Here is a 19,190-nt window from a genome sequence, read left to right on the forward strand (position 1 = left end):
ATGTCGCTTTGCAAGCAGCTGGCAAAAACGAATTCAAGCGTAGCGTTAGTTCATTGCGGCACAGAGGGCAGATGGTTTATATGTGTGTACATGGTTCCCCCTCATTCATTCCCCCTAGTGATCTACACTGCTTCTTTAAATCCGCTGCCCTCTAGGCCACGCCCTCATTCCCACAGTGCAATTCAGGCGGCTACTTAAGCAGCCTCAGCTCACTTCTCTTTCTCTATGCTGAGCCGTCAAGCAGCTCGTGCGGCGCTGCGTGAAAATTTCCCCCACCTCTCCGGCCTCCTCCCTGTAGTTCTTATAGGGGGGTTATGGGATATTATTGTATTGTGTTGAATCATGTGTTGTGTTTCACTGTGTTGAATTATGTGTTGATGTGTCATTACTGTGTATTGTTCATGGATTATTGTATCTTTGGCTCTGCTCTGGGGTGTTGATATCAGAGCTGTCTTGGTGCACAGATCATCTGATCTGATCATCATCACATGAGCAGAGCCACACCGCCATACTAACATGCAATAAATGGTCTATGGTCAATCTGAGCCGAAGTGTCTCAATGAACTAATAATCTAAAATAATCCATTGATGCATTCAAGGGCATATCATAACCCTGCATTAAGACTTTTAGGCCGATTCTACAAATGCCTTCTACATTTTTTAAATGTTCAAAAATAGCAGATGTACAAGCTCACAGCGCAGAAAGAAGTGACGTGCTTTGAGTTTGTATATGTTACTTTTGAATATAGCCAATGCAAAATCGAAAATGACACTGATGCTTTCCCGGTTTTAATGGGGCAAATGGGACCACCGAGTGGTAATACACTTGCATCTGTAGTTTTCATTTGGCTGCTACCGTGGCCAGGTCTCTCTTGCAAAAGAGATTTCTGGTAGACTTCCTGGCGAAAAATAAAACAAGATAACAGATCACGTCACACATTGAAATAGTAGAGGTATATCCAACCCAAAACAATAGGTATCCAACCATGGTCCAGGTAGTAGCCGTCCCCACAGCTGGCCACACAGGTGCCGGTGGCCTCCATCAGGTGCTGTCCAGCCTGGCAGGACGTGCACTGGTCACTGCGGCTGCCCGTGCAGCTCTTACAGGACGAGTAGCACCTCTTGCACCGGCGGCGGTCGCCCCAGAACCCCACGGGACACTCGGACACACACGTCCTGCATAGACAGAGAGAGAGAGAGAGAGAGAGTGGCAGGCAGTGATGGAAGAAGTACTCGCGTGTTTTACTTCTCTGTTCAAAGTAGGAATCCCGTATTCAAAATGTAGTTGAGCAAAATTACAAGCTACAAAGTAATTAATGAAGTTGTCATATTGTGGAGTAAAAGTAAAATATTTGCGTCTGAGTTATAATGGTGTAGAAGTAAAACGTTGTAAATAATACATCAAATTGCCCATTTAAACCTGGAAGTTGGAACCCCTATATACGTAACTACTATTAACTACTACTAACTATACCTTACAATCCGGGAACCCCTTTTGGCGTTGTTGTAGTAGTAGTATAGTAGGCAACATATATAGCAACATACATCTTTTGTAATTTTTGAATAAATATTTGTATTTATATATATATGTAAGTATTTCCAGAAATTTTAGGTCAGGATTTAGAAGGCATTTTCAGAATCAGGCCTCAGGTATAAATGGTTACAGTATAGTAAATGTACTTAGGTACTTACAGTAGCATAGTGGTGGTAGCTTGCGGCAGAACAGATGCCCTGATGGGATTGTCCCGGTATCAAACCGGGTGTCTCAAATCCAATTAATCTATTACTTTTCTGATTGATCAAATAATCAAAAAGAGTATTTTTTGGATAATTATTTTTGGAAACCTCTGCCCTACCTGATCAAACTACAACGATCGAGCTATTTTTTTTAAATTTGAATCCTGAAAGGCGATTCACCCGACATATATGTCAATGAATCAATTAATTCGAATTGATTATTTATAATCAATTAAATAGATTAGTCAGATACTCAGATTAACCACATAAGACCATTTTATACATTGTCACAGGCTACAACGAACGTGGTCATACAAAAATAATTTAGCTATTTTGGAGAAGAAAATACAGTATAAACCGATTATTTATATTTTCATATAAATCAATTAGTTGGATTAACTGTTGAAGACCTATAGGCCTACTACTTGTTTTTGGTGCCTACATACGTTTACCATGTTCTGTTTACGTGCACGAACATGCAGATTCAAGGAAGGGTCGTAGTTGAAATTCCATAAATTAAATACAATAAACCTTTACGACGGAGTGAAAATAACAGGTTTCATCGCATCGCGATGTGACCAGGTTGTCTATTTTCACTAGTTTGGGTCCCGGGGAAACTGCCCTATGGCAGTGAGAATGATATCAGTGGAACGCTGAACTACTGTCGATGAATCTTACTCCTTGTTGATGAAATCTGATTCGAAGTGCTCTTGAGAGACCAGAGCGCTTCCATAACAAAGTGTTCAGCCATGTGCATTGATCAATGAGCAGTCCCAGGTGTGTGCTTTTTCATGTATGTAATCATTATGGAGGAAGGGTTAGTCTAAAGCAATGGTTCTCAAAGTGGTGTCGGGGGCACCCCCAGGGGTCCTTGGGGGGCTCCAGGAGTGCCAGAAAAATGAGTAAATATATAGCATCAATATCGCTTTAACCACTTTAACCCCAGTTTATACTTCGGCTATTGGAAAATAACATTTGGGGGTCCTTGACATGAAAATGTTTGAAAGCTCCAGGTCTAAAGCATGCACAGTAGCATTATACTCAATATGCATGCAGTATATTGATTCAAAATAACATTTCTATTTTAGGGGCTTGTCATTACAGGCAAAATCTTTCAAAGACGTTCACACATTTTTCAAAATAGTTTATAATATGTACAAGCTCAAACAAAGGCTTTATAAACTAGTATTGTCTCTATTAAACATATAAGTAAATAAGTATAAAATAGGGCTTTAGTGGTTAATATATAAAGTAAAAATCGTCATACATTCATTTGTAACATGATCTGCATGCTACACTGTGTGTGATATGATGGCTCTAACCTTGTGTTGTTCTTGAACTTGAGGAAAAAGTGTAGACACGTGACACACTGCTGGGCGCCGGGCCCCTCGCAGCCATCATCACTGCATTCCGGGTCACAGGGTCCTGGAAGGGCATACCACAGGCATTAGCAGCCAACCATCGTCATGGCAACAGCATCCAAAGTGAAGTTAACTGTTCCAAGAAGTACAATTAATCATTGTCTTTGTTCAGCCGTGATATGACCCGATCACGGTGATCATCACTGAGTGCTGCGTGGCTTGAGCTGGAAGTTGGAAAGCTTATTTCAAACCTTTCAACATTTAAAAACATTCCAAAACATCGAAAACGTTTTCCAAAGATATGAAAAAACGTTAAACAATAAATAAATAAAATAGCAGGTCCGGCTATTATTTCCGCTATTCAGCGTACAACAAATATTATAGGGCTTAAACACATATTCATACTACTGATGAGGTGACCACCGCTATCACCGAAAACTACAACATGACGTCACTGAGCTGCGGTGAAGAGAAAACCAGCGCCCTCCCAGTCCTTCTCTCTGTTTTTAATAACTACAACATGACGTCACTGAGCTGCGGTGAAGAGAAAACCAGCGCTCTCCCAGTCCTTCTCTCTGTTTTTAATAACTACAACATGACTTCACTGAGCTGCGGTGAAGAGAAAACCAGCGCTCTCCCAGTCCTTAATCTCTCTGTTTTTAATAAAAACTACAACATGACGTCACTGAGCTGCGGTGGTTTTCTCTCCCAGTCCTTCTCTCTGTTTTTAATAACCAAACGGTGGTCACCGAGACTCGCTCCAGGCAATATGATTGGTCTAGTTGGGCCCCCCCCTTGGGCTCCCGACGTAAAAACAAACAAACAAACAGAGCAGCGGGAGAACAAGAGAACAAAGGAATGACAAAGTACAGTATACAGTAGATCAGGCTTTACTCACCGCTGTATTCTTCCGTGAGGTAATTGCCGTCCGGTGTAGTCTCCACTGATCTGGCTTGTTCGTGACGCATGGAATATGGCTGCTCTGAAGTGCCATGAAGCACCAGGGTCCACCACTTCAGTCTCGACGACAATTCGCTGTCATTTCTGTCCGCAGAGGGAGTATCCCGGATCTCTAAAGTCCACTCGCCCCGCACCTCCTCTCCCCAGCAGTGTGTTGTCATGAACTCCCAGTCCTTGAAGCCCTCCGCAGAGTGGTCCAGAGGCCTAAACCAAGACACGGCAGCACTGTCACGATACACATTTTACCCTGAGGCCCATTAGCCCGTAACGGTCCATTTGGTTGCTAACTAGCAATTGAGCTGGAAGCCTCTCAAAGGACCTACTAAGGAAGTACTGTGACAAAAACAAAAACAAATCGCCATGAATTCAAGGCTCCATGGTGTGAGTATTTTTTGGGGGTGAACTACTCCTTTAAAGCAAAAAAGCACAAAAAAAGAAAGAAAAAAACTGACTGCTGTAGTGCTACTTAATTTCTTCTACTTAATTTACAAGAAGTCTACACAATTAGAGAATACTCTAATTGTGTAGACTTCTTGTAAATTAAGTAATGCAGATGTTTAACAATAATGTAAAGATCTATTCTAAAGGGTTCATTTGGTTACCAACTCTCCATCATTTAGCTGGGGACCACCTGGAACACCCTGAAGGACCACTGGCGGTCCCCGGACCACTAGTTGAAAACCACTGCTGTAGTATGTTACCTGTTAGCGAGCAGCTGAGATGCGGTGCCCGAGGGTGACGTGAGTGTGATGGAAAGGTCGCCACGGTGGTGGTGGGTGACGGTGGCGCGGACGATGACATGCTCCACATACGCCACGTGCTGCAGGGTGTTGGCAGAGCAGCCTGTGCTCGTATGCACTGACCTCACCACAGAGCCTGGGTGAATGGACCTGGCATCAAGCACATGCAAACACAGAGGAGGGAGGGGGAGAAGAGAACACGATGAGAGACCGCAAAATAGAGTCAGATGTATTATTATGTATTCCGTACGCCGGCGCTGTCCGCGCGACAAGCTCACAGTCATATGGGTCCTTGTTAGAGCCTACCGTGTGTCACTGTCCGTTTGTTAATGATTTCATTCCTCAAAACCCTTTTTTACCCCTTTTTCTACTTTTATTTCCTTGTTTCATGGTGAATAATTGTAGTATTTTATTTCCTTGTTTTATTGTGAATAATTGTAAATGTATGTGTATGAGTGTATGATATACATATATATTCTGTGAAAGTATGAAACAGCTGAGGTTGTGTGAAAAAAAAGCAGTTGTAAGAAATATGTATGCTTATAATTCTGTGACGTACGTTGCCTAAACTGAAATAAAACGTTTTTTTTATATCTTATTCCATTACAGAGACAACACCTATTGAAAGCTGATGCCTCTCAAAACACACCTCAAAATCATGGCATACTGGCAAAATGCTAGTCTAAATCTGATGTTGCCATTCTCACTCAGATTTCATAATTCAGGTCCATTGTGCCATAAGCTTATCCTCCCACCAAGTCCAATAAATATATGTAGGCCTATGCATAATATACATGTATATAATGGCACTGAGAGCCCCCCAGTGCCACAGGGCAGCCTGTGCCCTATAGACAATATCAAGGACCTTGCACACAGACCACACAGCTATGTCAACTTGATCATTGACAAACCAGCTGGATTGGAAGTGACTGTTCATATATTGTTCAAAAGGCATTTTTAGTAATTAACACAATGATTCAAAGAGTATACTGTATATGTTTATATTTGTATCTCTCCTGTCTCTCCTCTGCAGTGCTGGCACTCCTCTCTAGATCGGAGGTGCCAAGTACTGTGAAGGCGGAGGGGTGTTTGTTCCTGTCTGTATTATGTTTGGTCTTTATGTTAGGCCCTGTAAATGTGTGTGTGTGTGTGTGTGTGTGTGTGTGTGTGTGTGTATATATTCTTCCACATTACTATACTTTAGAGTCTAAAGTATAGTAATGTGGAAGATTACTCATAGACCTTAGTTAGCCGTGTGGTTGAGTTAATTCATTGCGGCTTACTGATTAGGGGATGGTTTGCCCCACCTGTTTAAGAGCAGGATTGCTGCAGGTGAAGGGAGTTCAGTATGATTTGAGGCTACATCAGGGAGAGCTGTGAGACAGGGCCTCATTGAAGGAGAAAAAGCCTGTAACAGTTCCTGTTTGTTTTCTTGAGTATGGTTTTCAAGTGTTCTACAACTGGAATGTTTACTTTTGGCCAGCATTATTTATTTTTGTACTTTGTTGCCAGCTTGCGCTGTCTAAGGCACTTTTGAAGGTAAATAAAATGCCTAAAATATACTTGTGGACCTGTCTACTTCCTGGAGCCTCTGGCCAGCATTATCAGTGTGTATAAACTTAAAAGAAAAGTTTTGTTTGTTTTTTATATCTTACTGTTTATCACAGTTTCTATGCTGCTGTAATGTCAAATTTGTAAAAATATTGAACCTTGAAGCTAATTGAATAAATTACGAAATCTATTTTATAATAGAATCTTGATTACAAATTTGACATTTAGCAGAAGCTATTAATCCAGAGATTTACAGTAAGCAAGGACAACAAAGGGTAATGCATCAAAAACATCGAGTATTTCCAATTTTGAATACTTTTACTTATACTCCACTATAGCTCAGAGGCAAATATTGTACTTTTGCCCTAGTCTACTACATTTAGAAAATAACTACTAGTTACTGTTCGTGAAATGGGACATTTCTTTTGTCCTTTTACTCAAATACATTTTTACTTTAACAGAGCATTTCTACCTTGTTAATATTTTTTACTTAAAGAGCCACTTCACCCCATTCGCAACCAGATCTTATTTTAATGATGTTTGGGAGATGAGAAACACTTTCTTGGGGATCTGTGATGTCTGTGATGTCATGGACACTACTCTCACTGCTAGGGCCCTTTTTGAAACTAGCTCCTTGCCACTCGCCCTACACACTTCCACTCGGTTTGAGCATAGAATATACATAATAGAGACGGCACCGGGATTCCCCTCCCATCCAGTGCTGTCTCTATGATTTATATATCTATGCTCCAACCAAGTGGAAGTGTGTAGGGCGAGTGGCAAGGAGCTAGTTTCAAAAAGGGGGCTAGATTACCACAATGACCATAATGCTTTGCTGCACTCACCCCACCTGGAGAGGGAGGGAGAGGGCTGTCTTACTGAGACATGTAGTCCAGGTGTGAGACCAGTGTCCATGACATCAGTGGCACATTGAAATACTAAAATATCTAAAAACACGTTTTACACACACAAACTCCAGGAAAGTGTTTCTTTGCAAAGATCTGGTTGCAAAAGGGGTGACATGGCCCTTTACGTGAAAAATGTGAGTGCTTCTTCCAACACTATAGCATGTGGAAGAGTTCTCGTGCAGAAATGTGACGGGTTACAAGTTTACAACACCTGCTCTGTTGGACGGGGGCCTCCTCACACACGCGCTGGAGCGGGAGCTGTTTCCATCGCTCTGCTTCCTTCACCATCCCCTCTGCATCCAACAGGCCGAAGCCATACAGGTGACTCACTGACACACACACACAATTTGCAATTTAGGCATTTAGCACATGCTCTTATATCCAGAGATATTTAGTAAGCAAGAAAAACACAATTAAGGTTAGGGTTAGAAAATAAAATTGCATTATACTGTAGCAGTTTTCAATCGGTAATCTGGTATAGAGCGCCAACTATCAATAATCTTCTCAGTGATAATTTTATCGATTCCTTTTGTGATTAAGAATAAGTAATGATGCAGGTTTTGGGGGGCTATTAAAAAATATATCAACGAATGCAAAACTATTTTATACTTCGTCATACAGCAGCGGTTTCACACAAAGTATAGCAAAAGTAGCCAATCTACTAGCTTGTAGACCTACAATTTTTTTGGCTTTTTTTTAGTTTTTTATTTAACAGTTCTATTAAAATGGATTATTGGTTTATGTATTTTTATGACGGATTAAATGGATTAGTTCAGTAATGTTGCACCCCTAATCTGGTACTATATTACCCGTGTATCCAGCTCCGTTAACCTGCCAGTCGGGAGCGCTGAGGTGAGCCGTCTGTGACGTTCTCACAATAATGTGCTGCACATCCCTCCATGTTAGCACCGGGCTGAGACAGGGTCAAACAGACAAAGACAAACGGATTGATCATACTTATTGATCGCTAATGTGGTTATGTATTGATTTGCTGCGTGGGGGGAAGCTGGTTACTTGGCATCCAAGGCGAGAGCGATGATCCCTGCAGCTATGGGGGAGGACACTGAGGTTCCAGAATGGTCCTTGTTACAGCCCTGTTTCAGATCCAATGTAACCTGGTAAAACGAGATCTGAATTAGTTTTATTGTCACATCACAGGTTTATAGGTGGAAATCAGTCTGTGAAATTTGTTTTTGTGCAAACTCCATCATCTACGTAACTAATATTTTTCTAATATTCTATGTCCTCAAAAGTTGAGGATGGAATTGGCGCATTTCGAGGCGCAGAAAAATGACACGAAAAGGGTAATGGTGGTTTTATGGTGTTATTTAGCACACAACTGCAAATTCCGGTAGAACACTGTTGTAAGGAGATGTATAGAGCAGCTGCATGTCTCTCAGTTCAGTGACATTCTGTGATTATTAGAGCAGCTGCAGGAGTATACAGCAGCTGCATGTCTCTCAGATTAGTGCAGTGACATTCTGTGATTCTTTAGGAGTATAAAGCAGCTGCATGTCTCTCAGTGCAGTGACATTCTGTGATTATTTTGCCATAATCCTATTAAAACATGTATCATTTTCGGCCAAATTCAACGAGACTTATTGTTGGGGGGGTGAAGCAGCGAGGTCAGGAGGTCAGGAGGGAGCAGTGTGTGCACGGCCCAAAACGTTTGGGGACTGCTGGACTAGTGTAATAGACCTAATAGATACTGTAACTGTAGACAAACCTTCACATTTGGAATGTTTATTAGGGGGCCAAGCATGCAGTGCATACTGAATAGGCACCCTTTTGTATGTTTATTATTATTATTATTCCTTTTTGAGGGGTGATATCCCTCTTATGTCAAGCTTTTGGTGTGTCCACAAACTTAACAAACTATTGACAACTAGAACTGCACTCTGTCGAGTGCCTACTTGCTTGTTGCACATAAGTACCGTTGACCTCTGATCTTTAATTTAATTAAATTTAATTAAATTTAATAAAATGTAATGAGTATTTGCGGAATCAGAAATACTTACAGAAACTAAAAACAAAAGAAACACAAGAGTCAATGAAATCATTAAAAATGTAAAATAAATACATAACTTAACCCACACACGGAATGCACAGGCATTTTAGCCTTAGTCTAAATGTACTGTATAGCGTGAACGGCTCATTAAGGGGCCTCAATGATGCCGTTTGTAGATACATCCAGCCGTTGCAACTTAGAAGTGCTTTAAAAGTCCTCACTCCTGCAGTGACAAACATCTACTAGTGTAGCACTGCCCCCTCTGGGGTTTTAAGGAGTATTCTAATTGCATCATTATGCAACTGTAACATAGCGGGGACAGAGAATAACATTAAGAAATAATAACCCAAAGGGCGTGCAAATAAGGCAAATGTATAGATAAGATCGATCATGTTGCACACTATACACAGGGCTGGACTGAGACAAAGATTTGGCCCGGACATTTTTACGGAATTGGCCCACAACCAGCACACAGATACTGTACTTTTTGGGTCGTGGCCTGTACAAATACTTGAAATACAAGCCCTTCACACCACCACATTTACAGTACAACATAAATGATACACAACCAACAGACAACTAATTTAACATTTGGCCCAGACCGGCCCACCAGAGGGCTGCCTGGTAAGTCCTGTGGCTGTGGCCAGTCCACCCCTGACTATACATAGAGCACTAATTCAAGGAGGGGGCTGCTGTAAACCAGCATTACTGGGCCCGAGGACCACCAGGTCAACTACTATACTATACTGTACATACATCAGATGACCTGTAGATCTGCCATTTAATGACGACGTGCAACATTTTCTACACACAGACTTTGGAACAATATATAAAATCCCTCTTAGAGAGAAGTTTGTACGTGAAAAAAACAGAGTCATTTGAACTTTGAACAGAATCGGCAAAGCTGCAGGAGTGTTCCAACAGCTCTGTAAATTTGGTCATCCAAAGCCATCATCACTACGGCCACCAAGCTACGCCTCTATGTTAGTGGTCATCCCAACAGTGACCTATGCCTGTGAGACGTGGATGAAGGTAAATGGTGCATTTATATATAGCGCTTTAAATAGATTGTATGTGCATTATACATACACCGATGGCGGAGGAAACCATGCAAAGTACCATCCTGCACATCGGGAGCAATTAGGGGTTCAGAGTCTTGCTCAAGGACACTTCGACAATAACTCTGGGGGAGCCTGGGATCGAACTGGGAACCTCGCAGAATGAAATTAAATGTATTCAAGGGGGAGTGGTTAACCAGGCAACGTAAGCATTACATTGACATTAATTAGCTTGAATCCGCAAGTATTTGAGCCTATGCCAGACTCTTGAGCGTATGCCAGATTTATGATCAAAAGGTGGAGGCTGGGGTGGAGGAGGCAAGCTTTGCCAGTAGCCGTGCAGCAGCAGTGTGAAACCCAGAGCCGTATTTAAAGTAACCACTCTGTCGCTCCAATCGAGTGTGAGTTCTGATTGGAGTATAGATGTGTGCCGTAATGGTCAGCTGAGATGTGAATGAGGAATAGCTAGGCTGATTAATACAATCAGCTAATGTGCCCCTATATTCATCATTAATATTTGTTGATTTGAATTAAAGGCCTTAATGTGTCTTAATATCTCTCCCTCTGGGTCTGTGTCCAGTGCGTCGGGTTGTGTGGTTGATAGAGGTGTCTGGTTAAAACTGCACCCATAGCCCAGTGTTTCCCAAACAATCGGAACGCGGAACAATTTTTATGGGTCATGAGTAAATATCCTGCCTACAAACAAATCGTACCCGAAAAGAACAATAGTGGCCTGTCTGGAAACAATCTCTATTTCACCTAGCTATGCACTCCAACAAAAGCATGTGTAAATAATTGACGCCACAATCTGATTGGCCTCCACCCAGACTAGCTGCTGAGTGTCACCACTTCCTGTAGCCTATGTTACTTCAAATGAAAAGCTCTCCAGCATTGCATACACACTCCAGGCTCCAGCCATTATGCTTGCCGAGCCATGAGGCCCATAGGGCAGGAGCCTATCTCCTGTTTCTGTAGCGTGAGGCAGCTTGATGTACAAGTACAACCCCTGGACATGACGCTAGTATGTCGCAGGGACTTACCCCCAATCCAACCCTTGATGCTGAGTGTCAAGCAGGGAGGCACTGGGTCCCATTTTTAGAGTCTTTGGTATGACCCGGTCGGGGATTGAACCCCGACCTCCCAGTCTCAGGGCGGACACTCTAACCACAAGGCCACTGAGATGGTTTTTAGACGGATAGCCGACTTTAATAGCCGTGGGACCCATGGGGGTCACTCAGTCTTGTTGAGACTGTGGCCAGCAAAAGGTATTTCAGCTCCCACAATGCTTAGACCATGGTGGCCAGATGCTCCAAAGTTAGTTGAGCAATCTGAAAGTGATTAAGCCAAGTGTGGGTCCTTCCCTCCCAGAACTGCTGAGCACTATAGATATTAGGATGTTATGTTGGAAAATGTAAATTTTACCCCAGTGCTTCAAAAATATTGACAGGAACGTGGCAATAAGCTTCTCCAGGGTAATTCCTATGCTCATTCCTTTTGCATAAAACTAACGGTGGGCACAATAACCAATGACAATTTAGGCTAGATATATAGTACACATTAGTCTGTAATGGATGCCGGCAAAACTGCATATTTTGCATCCATTGTTTTAGAGTCAAATAAGTAATTGGTGTCATGTTATATCCGGATAGATTTATCGATTTAAATGCAATTAATTTAATTGGGACTCGGGAGGCATTAGGGTCACACAAAGCAATTTTAATGTCCTCATACTATTTTAAAGGGCTTAGGCTGATTTTTGTGTTTGTTTTCTTGTACAGGTTAAAAACTACAGAAGGGTAGCAGCATAAGCAACGCAGCTGCAGCTAATCAAATGAATAATGGATGTGATAGATTTAGGGGTTATAGTAGCCATGCAGTATGTGCCAGTGTGCTGCCATAGACAGTAGCCTATAGTCAATATTATTGTCAATGCTTGCACATGCATGGGCATACCTAAATCTAACAAGGTTCAGCTACGTTGTACCTTATTGATACATCTTGTGTACTACAGTACTGTACATTATATTGGTTTGGCCTCCTTCAGTCAATGCAGCAGCATAATGACAACAGCAGAATAATGATCAAAAAAGATTTAAAGAAAAGAAACAGAGTGCAAAAATAGCAAAGAGAGAATAAAATAGAACATCATCTAATGTACGTACCCATTATTAATTGGGGGGGGGGGGGGGGGGGGGTCGCGAGACATGGCCAAAGCATTTCTGGGGGTCCCCAGCCAAAAACGTTGAGAACTCCTGGCTTAGGTCATGGTGTACTATGAGGTCAGCCTCAGGCATGTTTGGGGTTTTTGTTTTTGTTTTAAACATTGCAACAGTACCAGAAAGCCAGTTAACTAAATGATTGACAGTTAGTAATCAAATATACATTTACAAGTCTCTCAGAGTTGTGGGAGATAATGCGTACCAAAATGGGGATCCTTTGTCTTTGAAAGTAAAATGTTTGAGGATCTTGGACTCTTAGCTTGTCAAATAGCCTCCACATATACTCACCATTCTGGAGCTCTGGATCTCCCCGCCGCTGTAAGCTGCAGCCAGGGTGGAGGAGCACAGTTCCTGGTAGTCTGGTCTGCGTCCGCTCTGGGTGCTGCTGCTGATAGATATGGTGTAGATGCTGTTGGTGTAGCCGTCACAGGAGCAGTGGTCGCCCCGGCGCCCTCCGTTCCCTGATGCCCAGACGAAGATAGAGCCCCTACCGTGCCTGCCCTGCAGTGGGGGGGGGGGAGAAGTACTCACATTTTTGAGAGGTGCTAGCCCCTTCTATGACCAGCTTTGTGTGTTTGTGTGTAGCGATGATTTGATTGGCTGAGCACCTCGATCTGATTGGCTGAGCAATGGTTGAGCAATGTACATATTGAGGACAGTGTGGACGCAATTGTGATTGGCCGGAATGTGATGATGTATGACGATGTATGATGATAAGACGGGTGTGATTTTTTTTTACTTAAGTAAAAGTATCAATACTGCAGTAAAAGTAAAAGTCCACAATTCAAAATTGGCTTGAGTAAAAGTATTGGTATCAAAATGTAACAAAAGTGAAAAGTACTTATTATGCCAAAGTAAAAAGTATAAAATTACATTGGGTCAAAATGTATGCTTTGTAATAATAATAAAAATCTGAAAGTAAAGTTTTAATAGTACATTTGCCTCTGAGAGTGGAGTAGAAGTAGTACTGGAAATTGGAAATACTCCAGCAAAGTAAAGTACAGTACTTATACTTATAAGTAAATATACTTCCACCACTGATGCACTGAGATTAGCGTGAAAGCAGTGAGGCAGACAGGAGAGATACATTTATTAATGTTATTTACATATTGATAAGGAGCTAAAGATATACTGCTGGAGGTGAGAGGCACTATTGGGAAATTGGGAACACCCACATGCACGCACGCCGTTCCCATCTTTAGAATAGGCGACATATACTGTTAGGTAGAAAGTAGAAATCATCTAAATGTTTCGACTTTGTCGTACCAGAGTGTTGCACATAAGTAGCAAAAACTGCCGATCTACAAGTGTGAGCTCGTAGATCTGCTTTCGTTATTTTAAAACATTTTGAAAGTGAAATTGGGGTTAAGTCTGTCTGTGGGTTTTAGAAAAATTCCAAGAGCTTAATAACTACACTGGACTCGTTACATGGGTTCTTTTTTTATTTCCATTTGCTGAAAAGTTAAGGTTTTGACCATACAATGGTTCTGCTCTACTACTCTGGCAGACCGGCACTCTGGCCCTTTCTCTCTCCTCTTCAACTCACTCTTTGTGCTCCATTCTTTAAGGCGAGGCGAGCCAGCGGTCCCGGTCCGTCTAAAGTGCTGCCATCGTCCTCTGGCCCCCAGCTGGAGACGTAGATATGGACGTGCTGGGGCCTGAAGCTCAGTGCCTGGGCCTCCACAATGTCTGTCACATCTCCATCCAGCATCCGGATACCTGCAAATACGTTTTGTATATTATTCTATACAGTATGTGTCCAAAATGTCCCTGAGCAAGACAGATGGTATAAATACAATACTCTCTCTCTCTCTCTCTATCTCTCTCTCTCTCTCTCTAGGGAGTATATATTCACATACAATTATATATACATTATGGATTCCAGCTTGTGTCATCATGTACTCACCACCTATTCTGGCGTGAAAGGAAACTCCCACAGTGCACTGGGAGTTGTTAGCAGCAGCCGCAATGATTCCAGCACATTCAGTACCATGGCTTTTCCCACAAAACACACGAGGTCATATTATTATAACTGTATGTACATGAGTTCATAATATCATTACTGTATCGTTGCTGCCAGGCAGAAACCTTGCATCTACATTCTCAATATTTCAAGCTTTTATCCCTAAATTAATGCCCTACTTCATCATACAAGACTGAAAATTAGCAGATCTACAAGTTCACAATGCATCACGATGCAGTGCGTTGTGAGCTTGTGATTTTCACCATTTTAAAAAGGGGTTTCTTAAATAATAAAAAAGGAACGGTTAGGATATACAAGGTTTCCACCCGGCAGCAACGATATACCGGTACATGAGATCATAATACATTACTATATAGCCTACATATAGAGTAATGTTGTCTTGTACATGAGGTCATATTATTATTATACACACGAGGAGCACGCAGGCTATTTGCCTGGCATCAGCAGTGATGGATGAGACATATTTACACAGTGTGTTGCATGTTTATACAGTATATGGAATAACAGAAGCATGCATCAAGTGAAGTTGCTACAAGCAAAATAATAAAGGTAGTGTGGGAAATAAGAGTTACAGTATGTTGTTGATGTCTCGCAGAAAGCTAGTATTTCCATATTTCATCTTTTATGGTTTTTCTTTTTTTTCCTTTTTATATATTTTTTCATCTGCTATTTTCGTTTCGGCATTTTGAGACTTTACAAGCTGGTTTCCACGTGACAGCAATGCTGACTATTGTGAATGAAATGAGAAGTACTCAACTAGTTAGCACTGCTGGCATCGCTGGGAGAAGGGTCTTGGTCTTTTCCATTCACATCATAGCTGGCCAGCGGGTCCTGGAATAGATGGGCGGTCCAAAGCAGCATGTAAACAAAATGCCAATGGCCATCAAATAAATCAAGCGTTCTTCTCCAGGCAGCTATAGACAGTAAAGTGGATCAGACAGTTTATGTCCATTTCAATACTACCAGTTGACCTTTAGAAACATCGAGCCCAAATAAAAGGGCTGTTGGTAATATCAATGCTCTGCTATTGTTGCTGTCAGGCAGAAACCTCCCATCTCCATATTTATTTATACATTTTCTTGGTAATGTAATACCCTACATCATATTATAGTGTCGCACAAAAGTAGCAGAAATAGCCACGCTTGGAGCTTGTACTCTAGATCTGCTATTTTTGGCTGCTATTTAAATCCTGAAAAGTAACAGTTTTGGACATGTGGGGTTTCCACCCAAACAGCAGTGCTATGCACTCGGTATATACACACACCATGAAAGTAGCTCTGCCAAAATGTGCTTCTGATTAATGTCTTCTTCTCTGGAGAATGTCCCGTCCCAAGGGCACTTACGTAATTGGCCTTGAGTTCTGGATGCGCTCTGTCGAGGCCATCATCCAGGACAGAGACCACCACTCCCTTCCCAGTGTGTCCTCTCATCCAGGCCCCCTCGATGTTCATGTGAGAGTGGCAGCCCCCCGACTCGTCACTGCAGTGCTGAGGAGGACAACGTCAGTTAGGAGGAAAATAGTGAGTTCTTTTTTTCTTTTCTTTTTTTACTTGAACCCATTTAAAGACCTGAGGTAAATATACAAAGTAACCAAAGTTGTCAAATAATTTAAGCCTATACTGGAGTACAAAGTACAATATTTGACTCTGAGATGTAGAAAAATGTACATACAGTAGCCTACTTAACTAACGTAAAGGCTCATTGCACATATAGAGCATTTGAGCAAATTTCCACCATATCGATAATGAGTCACTGGAACAGTGAAACAACAACAACGTTGTAAACGTTTTGTTGTACTCAAGATATAAATTATTTGTCCAGTATATAGCTGCGGATAAAGAATTACCGTAATATATGATTAGGTGAAAATGCAACGCACAATGTACCACAGGTTGTTCCACTCAGGATCATTGAAGTACAGTGTGTGTGTGTGGTTGGAGTGCAGCTGGGTGGCAGGAGGGAGTTTGGTCTTGATGTCGATGGAGTAGATGTGACTGGCTCTGGAGTTCCTCTTCACTCTCCTAAGGACTGCCTGCTGGTGAAGCCACTCCACCTGCAAGATGACGCGCCGCCTGACTTTAATTTGTCCTACGATTTTGTCGCCCCGGAAATAGCCACTATACAGCTCACAACGCATTTGGTGGGCGTGACCCGTTGTGGGCTTGTATATCGGCTATTTTGGGTTGGGACATGATTTGGCCACATAAGCCTGATTTAAAATTTGTGGTACAACGGTGTTGCATGCCAGAAATATCTGAGTTCACAGTGTCATGTAGGCTTAAATACGACAGAGAAGTACAACATATTATTCTCACACCTTTTGCGTAAAACAGTGAATTTATTATTTTATTTAACTAATTATATTTTGGGCTGAAGTGGTTAATGCTGGTTTTGTGATAATAATTTGATTCTGCAAAGTAATTATAGGCCTAATTTAGCCGTCAAACAATTGGGGTAATTAATATCTTTTTTTTTTTTACAATTTTTGTTCCTGAGATGTAGGCTAGTGGAGTAAAAATACTGAAAATGTAAAATGCTGAAGAAAATAGAAATATCTCAAAATTGTACTAAGTAGCCTATACTTTACAGACTGGTGTCAAAGCGATGACACATGGTCAGCTTATGCCCCAACTCCTGACTTTATACAGCATGTTGTTAAACATTATTAACATACGGTACACTACACATTGTAGTATTGTGTGTGGGACAGATCAATGAATTACAATTTACAATGACAAATTTCAATTTGTGTTCTTGTATCTTTGAGGGGGAGGGGGACTGTGTGTGTGTGTGTGTGTGTGTGTGTGTGTGTGTGTGTGTGTGTGTGTGTGTGTGTGTGTGTGTGTGCGCGCGCGTGCGTGCGCGCGTGCATGCACAGGGTAATTGCTGTCATACAGCTGATTAATAATCCAGCAGAGTCTCACATGCACCTCCAGTGGTGTCTCATTACCTTGGTCTCCTTGATGATGCCATCGGTGGCGTTCTCGTTAGGAGCAGGCGACCGCTTCGCCGTCTCACCGTGGCTGAAGCTGTAATAGTTCTTCAAGTCTCCGATCTGACAAGACAAACATCAAAACTTTCCTAAAATGAATTTGCCTTCAAAGTCAGAAGTTTCTTTTCCCCCACTGCCGTCTGCCGGTTTGACAAACTCTTAAATTATGAAGCCATTCCTTTTTATTTTTCATTAAGGTAACGTAACCTTACACCGGTGATAGATTTTCAGACGAGGGCAACCTGAGCCTGCATGGCCTGGGCAGCTCACCACGCAGACTCCTAGTGTGTGTGTGTGTGTGTGTGTGTGTGTGTGTGTGTGTGTGTGTGTGTGTGGGCGCGCGTCCGTGCGTGTGTGCGTTCAGGCGTCTGAGCGTGGAGTGGCTATTATATTTTAGCGCCTGCAGCTTAATTATAATATAATGCCATGATGTTAGCAGGACTCTTGATGGAGAGCTTAATCCCAACAGTAGCCTATATAGAAATTATTCTGCAACAATGATGCTCATGATGAAACAGCCTATGAGTTCAGGATGACAAAATTGTTTATTGGGGCTAAAAAGGTGCAAAGTTGGCATCCTTCAGTAAATACAACTAATTAATCATAGTCCACATCCTTAGTCAGTAAATAACCGTCATTAATCATAGTCACATCCTACTGTAATTCATACCCATAGTTGTTGTTTATGTTTGTTTTTCAAGTGGGACTCCAGCATGACATAATTGTTTTGTTTTATAAAAATGCTGTCTTTATTGTTTTAGCAATCCCCTATAAGGGAAGTGTGACTTGACTGGGGGGGAGACATGACATTATGGTCAGAGTCTCAGGGACAAAATATCCAATATGGACATATTACTAATTAAAACTCAGTTTAAACACACCCCATTTATACTTTAAAGCACATTGCAATACAATGTTTTGTGAGCTTGTAGATCTATTGTTTTTGAAAGAACTCTTGACAAATCTCCACAATAGGCTACAGAAAAAGAAGGGTTTATTATAATTTGACAGTGAACCAGATGAATTATCCCAAAATGTTGTGATGAGTCTCAGCAAAAGTGCTCTAAAATGTTAGAGCTGTGTCTCAACGTACCTGACCCATATTTGTAAATCCATATTTTTCTGCTATCCTGTTTGCAGACTCCTGGTCCCCGGATATTCTTATCGCCCAGTCATTCGTGTACGTCATTGTTTGACAGAAGTGGAATAGAGCACCAAACCAAAGCCCAATGTAGATCACCATTCCTGCTGAGCTGCATACAAACTCCTCGTTGCTGTCAACCTGCACAGGGGTGCTCTTCTTTGTCTTTTCGTTTGTACGTTATTTCTTACAGCGATGAACCTGAAGTCTGATCTCAGAGTATGTAGCCATATAGGCCTATATGTTCCATCCACACATGCTTTTAACAACTGCTCTACAAAGCAGTCGTTTTCCGACTGAAGCATCAAAGACTCAGCTTCATTAAGAATGCCTACGAATAGGCCACCTATCACATTACTACTTCAATATGGGCTCCAGAGCTCAGCTAGAATATCCTTTGTAAGAATCCAACCTGTTCGTCTTCAGCGATACAGGTCGAGAGGGCACCTAAACACCTCAATGATAAATTTACAAAATGCTAAATAAAACAAGGATAAAATTATTTGGAAAATGATTTGGTAAGTATACTGT

At 41.7% G+C, this 19,190-nt stretch overlaps 1 protein-coding gene across 1 annotated transcript in view; it reads right to left on the reverse strand.

Annotated features, from left to right (window-relative positions):
* pcsk5a (proprotein convertase subtilisin/kexin type 5a) overlaps positions 1–18,620 on the reverse strand; it is a gene marked incomplete at both ends in the record, with an annotated part of 41,629 nt that extends 23,009 nt beyond the window's left edge. The window contains 15 exons of the mRNA XM_080755575.1: positions 986–1,176; positions 3,060–3,162; positions 3,997–4,262; positions 4,760–4,948; positions 7,469–7,586; positions 8,067–8,170; positions 8,272–8,372; positions 12,831–13,043; positions 14,089–14,261; positions 14,449–14,537; positions 15,284–15,357; positions 15,870–16,013; positions 16,406–16,579; positions 17,477–17,581; positions 18,612–18,620. Of these exons, the coding sequence (XP_080611701.1) occupies positions 986–1,176; positions 3,060–3,162; positions 3,997–4,262; positions 4,760–4,948; positions 7,469–7,586; positions 8,067–8,170; positions 8,272–8,372; positions 12,831–13,043; positions 14,089–14,261; positions 14,449–14,537; positions 15,284–15,357; positions 15,870–16,013; positions 16,406–16,579; positions 17,477–17,581; positions 18,612–18,620 (2,053 nt within the window). The remainder of the gene's footprint in view (positions 1–985; positions 1,177–3,059; positions 3,163–3,996; positions 4,263–4,759; positions 4,949–7,468; positions 7,587–8,066; positions 8,171–8,271; positions 8,373–12,830; positions 13,044–14,088; positions 14,262–14,448; positions 14,538–15,283; positions 15,358–15,869; positions 16,014–16,405; positions 16,580–17,476; positions 17,582–18,611) is intronic.
* Positions 18,621–19,190: the final 570 nt, after the last annotated feature.

This window comes from Protomyctophum bolini, assembly GCF_963924005.1.
Source record: "Protomyctophum bolini genome assembly, chromosome: 22".
Classification (NCBI taxonomy): domain Eukaryota; kingdom Metazoa; phylum Chordata; class Actinopteri; order Myctophiformes; family Myctophidae; genus Protomyctophum; species Protomyctophum bolini.